The 9,245-nt window shown below is 55.9% G+C and overlaps 1 protein-coding gene across 1 annotated transcript in view; it reads right to left on the bottom strand.

The window, feature by feature from the left end:
- LOC106886685 overlaps window positions 1–8,863 on the bottom strand; it is a 60,432-nt gene extending 51,569 nt beyond the window's left edge. Inside the window, exons 1-2 of the mRNA XM_014939829.1 lie at window positions 8,780–8,863; window positions 6,350–6,524 (exon numbers count right to left, since the gene is read on the bottom strand). Coding sequence (XP_014795315.1) covers window positions 6,350–6,524; window positions 8,780–8,858 — 254 coding nt within the window. The 5' untranslated portion in view covers window positions 8,859–8,863. The remainder of the gene's footprint in view (window positions 1–6,349; window positions 6,525–8,779) is intronic.
- Between the last annotated feature and the right edge of the window lie 382 nt (window positions 8,864–9,245).

The raw sequence follows: 9,245 nt of genomic DNA on the forward strand, positions 1-9,245 counted from the left end.
CCAAAAGCCCTGCCTGGACCCCCTGGTACCCAGCAGATTTGGGGCTGCCTGGTCTCAGTTTGGCACTTCCAGCTCTCGGCAGCAGAGGGCAGGGGCTGGCCACAGAGCCAGGGTTGGGGGCCACCAGGCTGGACGAGTGGGCAAGAGACTTTGGGGGCCCTAGGTGACCCTCAGCAGCCCAGCTACATCCCCTCCAGTCCCCCCCCAGGGACCATTTACAAGGGCATGGAGCAATAGGATGAGGGGTGATGGCTTCCAACTGGAAGAGGGTTGATTTTGATGAGATATTAGGAAGGACATTTTCACTCTGAAGGTGGTGAGACCCTGGCCCAGGTTGCCCAGAGAAGCTGTGGCTGCCCCATCTCTGGAGGGGTTCAAGGATGGGGCTTAGAGCAACCTGGTCTGGTGGGAGGTGTCCCTGCCCAGGACAGGGGGATGGGACTTGGTGGTTTTTAAGGTCCTTCCAACCCCAACCATTCTATGATTCTATGATCCTCAGCCTCCCGTCTCAATCCTGCCCCGAGCCCGAGGATCACCCAGGGAAGCACCAAGGCACTGAGAGCAGGGGCCTGACACCAGCAACGGATGAAGCTTCCCAACCAGTCCTTTTCTAGGACTTCAGGGAAGAGAAGAGGTTCTCATTAAAGAAAAGAAAAAGCAGAAATCCCCAACTGATTTGCTTATTCCATCCACTGTCTTTTTTTTGCCCAGCTCCAAGGAGGGGCTATGGCAGCCTGAGGGCTGGTGACCAGTAAATGGACATTATAGGGACGTTTTGCAAACACCACAGAGGAGGCAGCAGTCTTCTCCCCTCTAATAGCCATTAAGGCACAGAGCAGCCCAGGGCAGGATGGCACAGCCCCGGGCACAGCAGTAGCCCCGTGGGGGTGTCCAGGTGGGTGGTCACCCACACAGACCCACTAGCCAAGGTGAGGACCTGGGCGGCAGGAGAGCTCCAAAGAACATCCATGACCTAAGGACTTCAGTGGTGTCACATCCAAGAATCATCTGCCCTTCTCAAACCAATCCACCAGCAGCCCCGTGCCTCCCTGCTGCCACAGCCAGATAAAAATTGGGCTGAAATTGCCCATCTCGCTGCCTGCCCCCCAAATCGTGCTCCTTCCTCAGATGGCACAAGACCCTGCACAGGGTTCCTAGCTGAGGCCACCTCTGGATGTCTCTGAGCCAGGACCACCCCACAGCTGGGGGATGCTGATGGGAGGTGCTGGATAAAACCACGGTAAGAGAAAAAGCTCTGGATCCCAAAAAAACTTCCCAGGAACTGGGAGCAGTAGCCGGGAACACACAATGCAGGAGGTCACGGAGCCAAGAAGAACACCCAGGAGCTTCCTCGAGTGCCGAGCGCTTCCATCACGCCGCTACGGCAATTACAGAGCCAGCCGCACGCCTGAAGAGGCTGGAGGGTTTGATTTAAATAAATAATAATAATTTAGCTTCCAAATTGCTCCCACATTGAGGTGCTTCAGGCTTTGTGCAATGCAATAAAAGCCATCTCTAAAAAAACCCCACAACAACGAAAAGCACACTAAAATGTTATCAGAAAAACACTGCTCATTAAAATTAACAATTAAAACAAATTAGAAAGGCTCTACTGACATGGAGGGGGAGGAAAAGCATCCAAACGAGGAAAAATGCCTGGTAATTTTTAGTCACTGATAAGTAAAATAATGGTCTAATTTAGTACTAATTACCTAGAATTATTTAATTTTACTTCAAATTATTCAATTTTTGGTTGAAGTTACCTAGTAATTTTTAATTACCAATTCATAATGCAGTGACGAATGACTCTTATTTACCTCTGTCTGCACAGGAGCGTGCAAGAAATCAATAGGCATTTCTGGCAAATTATTAAGGGGCTTGATGAAGCGATAGGAAGGTTTTTCCCGTTGGCGGGAATTGCCGAGGGCGAGCGCCGGGGCTGGGCACGGGATGGAGGAGGAGAAGCCAGAGCATCTCTCCCGGGGGTGGGGAGGGGGACCCGGAGCCCCGGTTTTTGGGAAGCGCTGGGGTGGGAGCCGGGAAAAGGCCCCCCCACCCCCGGCCGGGCTCAGGAGAGCGGCGCTCGGGCCGTTTTTAGCAGAGCTCAGGCTCCGGCGCAGACTCTTGGCTGCCTCATTGATTTTTCCTCCTAATGGAAACAACCTGCAGGACTGAAAATATTTGCAAACTGCTCAGGTCAAAAGAGGGAGCAGCAATAACAACGGGGGCGGAGGGGAGGCTCTTCCAGGGCAGGATCGTGCTGTGCCCCTTCCCAGCATCTCCAGGATGTTTTCTTTTCCCTGGGCACACTGCCTATCCTTTTTTTTTTTTTTTTAAATAAAAAAAAAATCCTCAAGCAACAGCATTCCCTGGGCATTTGCCCCACGTGGGCCAACCTTGTTAGAGAGATGAGGGCGGAAAGGGTCAGGAGAAGAGGAGCCAGCTCTGTCATTAACCTGTGCATTTCCTCTAAATGGCCAAAAAAATCAGCTCTCGTCACCCGCGGGAAGATCCCATGCCTTGTGTCAGAGCCAGGGCCGCTCAGGCGACGCGGCGAGGCAGGACCGGGGCTCCAAACAGCCTTGATAAATTGGAGCCGGAGCCAGGAAAAACAGGAGGGTGTTCACCAAGACAAGTGCAAGGTTCAAGCGAGCGAGCGCGGGGTGAGGGGGAGGAGGAGGCTGGAGAAATGCAGGGAGAAGCCGGGGAGGGAGCTGCTCTGCGGAACAGAGCTGGGGGATGTAATGGATCGCAGGCTGAAGGCGAGGCAGGAGTGGTGTACTGCGGCAAAAAAAAATAATAAAAGATTAAAAAAGGAGCATTGTCGGGAGATATAAAAAGAGCATCTCGCCTCCAGCGCCCTCCCCAGCCTGTGCATGTGCCCCGCTCTGGGAGCTGCCATGGTCCTTTTTTTTTTTTTTTAAATAAAAAAAAAATCCTCAAGCAACAGCATTCCCTGGGCATTTGCCCCACGTGGGCCAACCTTGTTAGAGAGATGAGGGCGGAAAGGGTCAGGAGAAGAGGAGCCAGCTCTGTCATTAACCTGTGCATTTCCTCTAAATGGCCAAAAAAATCAGCTCTCGTCACCCGCGGGAAGATCCCATGCCTTGTGTCAGAGCCAGGGCCGCTCAGGCGACGCGGCGAGGCAGGACCGGGGCTCCAAACAGCCTTGATAAATTGGAGCCGGAGCCAGGAAAAACAGGAGGGTGTTCACCAAGACAAGTGCAAGGTTCAAGCGAGCGAGCGCGGGGTGAGGGGGAGGAGGAGGCTGGAGAAATGCAGGGAGAAGCCGGGGAGGGAGCTGCTCTGCGGAACAGAGCTGGGGGATGTAATGGATCGCAGGCTGAAGGCGAGGCAGGAGTGGTGTACTGCGGCAAAAAAAAATAATAAAAGATTAAAAAAGGAGCATTGTCGGGAGATATAAAAAGAGCATCTCGCCTCCAGCGCCCTCCCCAGCCTGTGCATGTGCCCCGCTCTGGGAGCTGCCATGGAAGAGAGGTAGGAAGAGCCATCCCCCTTGTCACCCCCATCCCCTCTGTGCCCACCTCGTCCTGCCCAGCTCGGCTCTGGAGTGCTTTCAGCGGTCACTCTTGTTCTTCTCTCTTTTTTTTTTATATTAAATGAAAGAAATAGCTGTGAAACACATGATAAAAATCTATAGCTCTCCCTGCCGGTTTGCGGATAGAGTCCCACGACTGTTCACATTGGAAACTCAATTCCAATCAGTGTATTGGCAGGAAAGGATTAGGGCCGGTGCCAAAAGCCTTTCATCCCGGCCAGCGCTTTCCCGAGCCTCCGCCTGCTCCTCCGGCCGCTCCGGTACCTGCCCAGGGCCCTTCCCGGGGCCCAGCTCCTGCCAGCACCCCACAATGTGCCCCATGGGGGGTGTGGGCACATTCCTCGGCGATGCCTGCACATGCCCGGGCTGTGCCAGGACCTCCTTCCCGTCACCCTCCTTCTCCTTCATTGCAACGCTCCCTGCTCAGCTGCCTGGGGGGCTGGGGGGGCAGCAAGCCCTGGGGTGGCTGCTCTGTTCCTCTGCGGCACGAGCCATGGAGCCTGGCCAGGAAAACCTTCAATGCTCCCCCCCAGGCAGTTTCCCCCACCTTTCCCCACCTTCTGCACAAAGCTGTCCCTGCATCAACCCGCACAGACCATCCAACACACGGGATGTCACACGGTGGGGGTCTCCGGGACCCCCTTCCCACAGCTCTGGGGCACTGCCCCACGGAGTCTTGCCTCCTTCCCAAGCTGCTCAAGGTGCCGTGGGGCACAGCTCGGTGTCTGGCAGTGGCCAGGGCATCCCTCTGCCCTTGGGGGAGCGGTGGCCGTGCCAGGGAGCAGGGTGCCGGGGTAAGCCACCGCGGCAGCACGTGTCTCACAGGGCTGGGGGGGCCTCGGCGCAGAGCAGATATTGGAAATAGAGTCAGGAGTGGAGGATTTCAAGCCATCAGAGCCTGAAGATAAAGCTGAATAAAAATGAGTAAGGTAGAGGCATTACCCACAGGGTCTTATCTGATCTGGCATCCAAACCTGCCATTGCCTCCACTTCCCTATCTCCAGGAGTTTTTTTTCTAAACGCGCACAGCTACAAATCACCCCCTTCCAGTTTAAGTGTCAAATTAAATCAAGACAAACGTTCCCTTGTTCCACATTTCCTTTGGTCCTTGGCTAAGCCCTGCAGCCCTTTCCCAAACCTCCACCTCCCACAACCTGGCACAACCCCAAGCCTTTGCCTGGGGAGACATCTTCAGCCGGTGCTTCCCATCCCTCTGGCACGCAGAGCCGCTCCGCCGCCAGCCCCGCTCCAGCCAGAGACCTGCTGGGGACTTCTTGGGAGAGGAGGGTCACTGTCAACCTGCCCCACACCCTGGCTTTAAGCCCATTACCGGAAAACCTCCGGCAAAAGGGGAGGCTTGTCTTGGCACCCAGCTCATCCCCACGTCAGGGGTGGACACCAGAGCTTGACCAGGACAGAGGGCTAAATCCAGAGACAGAAAGCTAAAAACTGATAAGAAACTCATTTTTACACCCACATGTGATTAATGCGTGGAACTCATTGCCGTAAGATACACCGAGGAGGAGAGTTTTGTAAGATTTTAAAGAAGATCTGACATTTATGCAGCTAATAAAAGTTTCTGTAGCTCCATGAGTCAAGGTAGATAAAAGGAAGATGCCTGGAGGGGAGATAAGGCCATGTGCTCCGGAGCATAAGCTAATGACTAATAGCGAAAGACAAAGAAGAAAGCACCCCTGGGAGGCTGGGTTTTTCCTGTGTACCAGGTGTTTGCTTGTACCTTCTCTGAAGGTCCTGGCACATGTTCCTGCAAGATCGGAGAGGCGACAATCTGCATCCCAGGCTCGCCCCAGGACAACAACTCCCCTGCTCCTCCATTCCTACATTTTGTTTGGGTTTTAAATTAGACCCAGATCTCCTAAAGCCCCGAGAAGCCTCCGTCATTAATCCTCCTGACACACAACCTGGCCACATGCACTGGAAACCATTGCTCAGGGGCTGGCGGGGCTCCAGGCAGAGGGGACCCAGTGCTGACTCACAGGGGCCCTGGGGATGATGGCACCATGGGCAGGCATCCAGGATGCCAGCTGAGCCGGGCCCGCTCCGGCCACCAGCAGCACGTGGCACAGGAAGGTTTTTGTCTGAGCAGGAGCACGGTGGTGGGAGGATGTGGGTGATGCTGGCGGGACAGGGGAGGACATCACTCCCCTTGTCTCCCCAGAGGGGATGGCAGACCAATGTGCGCTCAGGTACCCTCATTTCCTTGGTCACTGCAAAGCCCAAGGCCAGCACACCATGGTTAAGGAGGCACAACAGTGACACACGAACCTCTCCTCCACACCAGAGATTGGAAAGATGCCACAGACCCTGGGCCAGAGCCCACCATAGTCACAACGGCACAAATACCCTGGTACGGGGTACAGCAGCGCTGGGGCTTCCTCTGCGCTCACAGCCACGGGCTCCCACAGCCCATCACCGTGCCCTTCCACCCCACAGCAGCACTGCCACACGCCTCCATCCCACCTCTGCCCACCACCACCTCCTTTACAGCCCCTCACGTCTGCGTGTAGACATCTGGAGTGGTGGTTGGCCAGCATGTGCTCCATGCCTTGGTCCAATACTTTTGCAGAGTTCACACAAGCTCATCCCAGTCCTCCCCCAGTTTGTCTGTGGGCTCTGTCCTGCCTCCCAGCACATAGAGGTCTCCCTGTGCAGCCACCCCCTCCAGCACATGGATGTTCAGATCTCAGAACATCTTCTCCTCCCACCCTTTGTCCAACCACCAGCCCAACGCGCAGCTCCAGGGCCATTAATGCTGCCCAGGGGTCTTACCTTGAGGTTTGGGGGTCCAGATGTTCCTCCTCTCCAGACCGCTGCTGGCAGGCAGAAGTGGAGCCCATCTCCAGGGCCAGCCCGTTGCTGGTTGCCTGGCCCAGCTCTGTGGCAGCCACGGCTGCTCTGCCCACATGGTGCCCAGGTGCTGCTGACCATAGGGAAGGTCCCTCAGCTGCAAGGTAGACATGGAGATCAGAGCACTGGAAGCTGCTGGTTTCTTGCATTCTGGCTTGTAAGTGACCCCCCCTTCCAGGCTTATTGCTCTCTAAAAGCACTGAAGTCACTGTGTTTTTCCAAGCTGAGTTATAAAGACCTACAGAGCCTTTCCATTTCCACCCCAGAACACTCATCACTGAGCCTCCCGCTGGGCAGACCTCCCCCAGCTCCACTTATCACTCCCACATCTCCTCAGAATCACCTGTGGAGGGGCTGAACTTTGGCCCCACACAGCCCCTTAGACATCCCACCCCGTCCTGCGCCTGGTCCTGCCCCATGGCTCCCTCCTGTCCCCCTTCACATCCCTCCAAACCCCCTGCTGCCGAGTGTCTGCTCAGACCCACCATCTTCCTCGCCCTCATTTCAAGCTGCAGCCACCCCCTTACACCCGCTTTTCCATCAGCCCAGCTCCATCCCCCTCCTTTATCCCCCTGCCCGGGGGTGCTGCTCTCCCCCTTGCACATCCCCATGCCCTGGCAGGGCTGACCTCCCCCACCCCGAGACCCCCCCAGCCCAGGGGACAGCACTCCCAGTCTAGACAAAACCCTGCATGCAGCACCTGGACCTCCTCCTCCTTCACCTTCTACCTCCTCCTCTTCCTCCCCTGGCTCTATGAGCCTCTCCCGGCCACAGTCTGTCACTTGCTGGCAGGGCTCCAGCCTCCCTAATTTGAGCCTGGGAGATCTCAGGGGAAAAGATTGCTCTTCCCTTTAATTGTGCATTTACACGGCCCCCAGCAGCCCCGCTCGGGCTCCCCAGCACACACAGCCCCCACAGGAACCCAGTGGCCACCGGCTCCCACGCACACTTGCCTTCATGCCATGGGATGAACCACCTTAGGCCAGCACCCAGCCCACCTGGCCAAGGGCTACCAGCACAAGAAAAGGCTGAGACCCCAAAATAACTCCCCCTGCACGAGGCTGCCTGCAGTCAGAGCTCTCAGGGAACTCATCCTCACCCCAACCTGCAGCCAGAGCTCTCAGGGAACCTGTCCCACCCCTCATGGGTGTTTAAAAAGGCTCGTAGGGGGCACCCAGCTGTGGCTCGTAGGAGACACCCAGCTGCAGCTCGTTGGGGGACCCAGCTGTGAGGGGCTGACGAGTCCTTCAGCATCCCAGCAGCGAGCGGTTGTGATGAGCTCCATCCTGACTTAGCAGAAAGCTCCAGCCAGGGGCAGAGCTCTGGAATTTGTTACAAAACAGCCCTCTGCTCCCCCTCCTTCCCTCTTTTTTTAATTCTTAAAAGCAAAATATTTGCTTCAGAGAGCATTTAGCATGTCCCTGCGCTGTGGCCAGCCCCTGCCGCCTGGTGTCCATGGCCTTGCTGCCATCTTCAGGGCATCTCCCACTGGCTTCCACTGGCCCCGGGCTTGTGGCCGGCTCTGTGGGGGGCTGGCGCTCCTCACCCCGGCTCCTCCGAGACCAAAGGCTGGGGGAAAAAAGCCAAGAGGCAAGTTCTGGAGGACTTTCCACAGCACGATCCAAGAATTAAAAAAGCTAAACAGATTTTACGTATTAAGGCTACAACCCTTTAGTGCAACATTAAAGACTATTTACTTAAGAGGCTGTGGATGTTACGCTGGGAAGTTTTCCCTTCCGCAGATGCTCCGAGCAGCGTCGTCAGGAGCCTCAACCAGCGGTTCCTGGGGTTTTATCGTGTTGCTGCCGCAGCCAAAAACGCTCATTTTCCTCCCAAAGCATAGGTTTGCCAGCGCTGCCGTGATGGGCGGCCGGTCCCTGCGTGCTGGCCATGGCTGTCTGCTGCCGTGGGACTGTCACCAGCAAGTCACTGCCCTTGTGCTCATTTATAGCATGCGGGGACCTGGAAGAGCATCCACAAATCCCACCCTGTGCCGTCATCCCAACGTGGCATCGCCCGGCCCTTCCCTCCTGCCCCCCAGCTTCTCTCCTCCGGGGAGCCCTTGGGAAAGCCTGAGGAATTAGGGATTAACAGAGAAAAATATTTCGTCCAATAAAAAAAAAAAATAATAAAATGATAATAATCAGAAGGGCTCATTGTGAGCCCAGGAATTCGATGGGGTTTAAAGCTTCAAACTCCGCCTCCCGGGCACGGGGAGCCGTTCCCCCCCTCTCTGGAGGGGAGCAGAGCTGACACCTCCTGCTGAATCCAGAGAAACCCCCATCCTCCGCGGCTGAAGACTTCAAAGTTTTTACTGGAGAGGCCACAAGGGCTGGGAAACACAAGCCTCACCTGCCCCCCGCTCCTGGGCCACCTGCGCTCCGCCGCTGTGGCCACACCAGCCCCACATCAGCCCCCACACCGGCCCCATGTCGGCTCCCGTGGTTTCCCCGCCCCCCGCCGGCACTCTGGGAGCTCTATCTCCAATTCATTAGGCTAATTGGGAGGAACCGGAAAGCCAGACTGTGTGTGGGTCAGCAGATTTTTTTGCTGGGGGGAAATATTTAAAAAGAGCTGGTTTTGGCTCTCTCCAGAACTGCTTCCTGCTGCAGGGAAAACCCCAGTGGGGCTAAAAGTAGCCGTTTTGCCCCAATTTTTGGATTGCTCTTCTCTGCCCGGGTCTGTACCCGCCGCGGACCCGGAGATGTCTCCCGTGGTTTTCAAAGTTACGACCACCTGAAATTGTGCTGAGATGAGAATAGCAGCTTTCATTAATGTGTAACGCGTCCCCTGTGTGCCCAAAAAGCTCAGAAAGCCG

Source organism: Calidris pugnax, unplaced genomic scaffold (assembly GCF_001431845.1).
Source record: "Calidris pugnax isolate Ruff unplaced genomic scaffold, ASM143184v1 scaffold94, whole genome shotgun sequence".
Classification (NCBI taxonomy): Eukaryota; Metazoa; Chordata; class Aves; order Charadriiformes; family Scolopacidae; genus Calidris; species Calidris pugnax.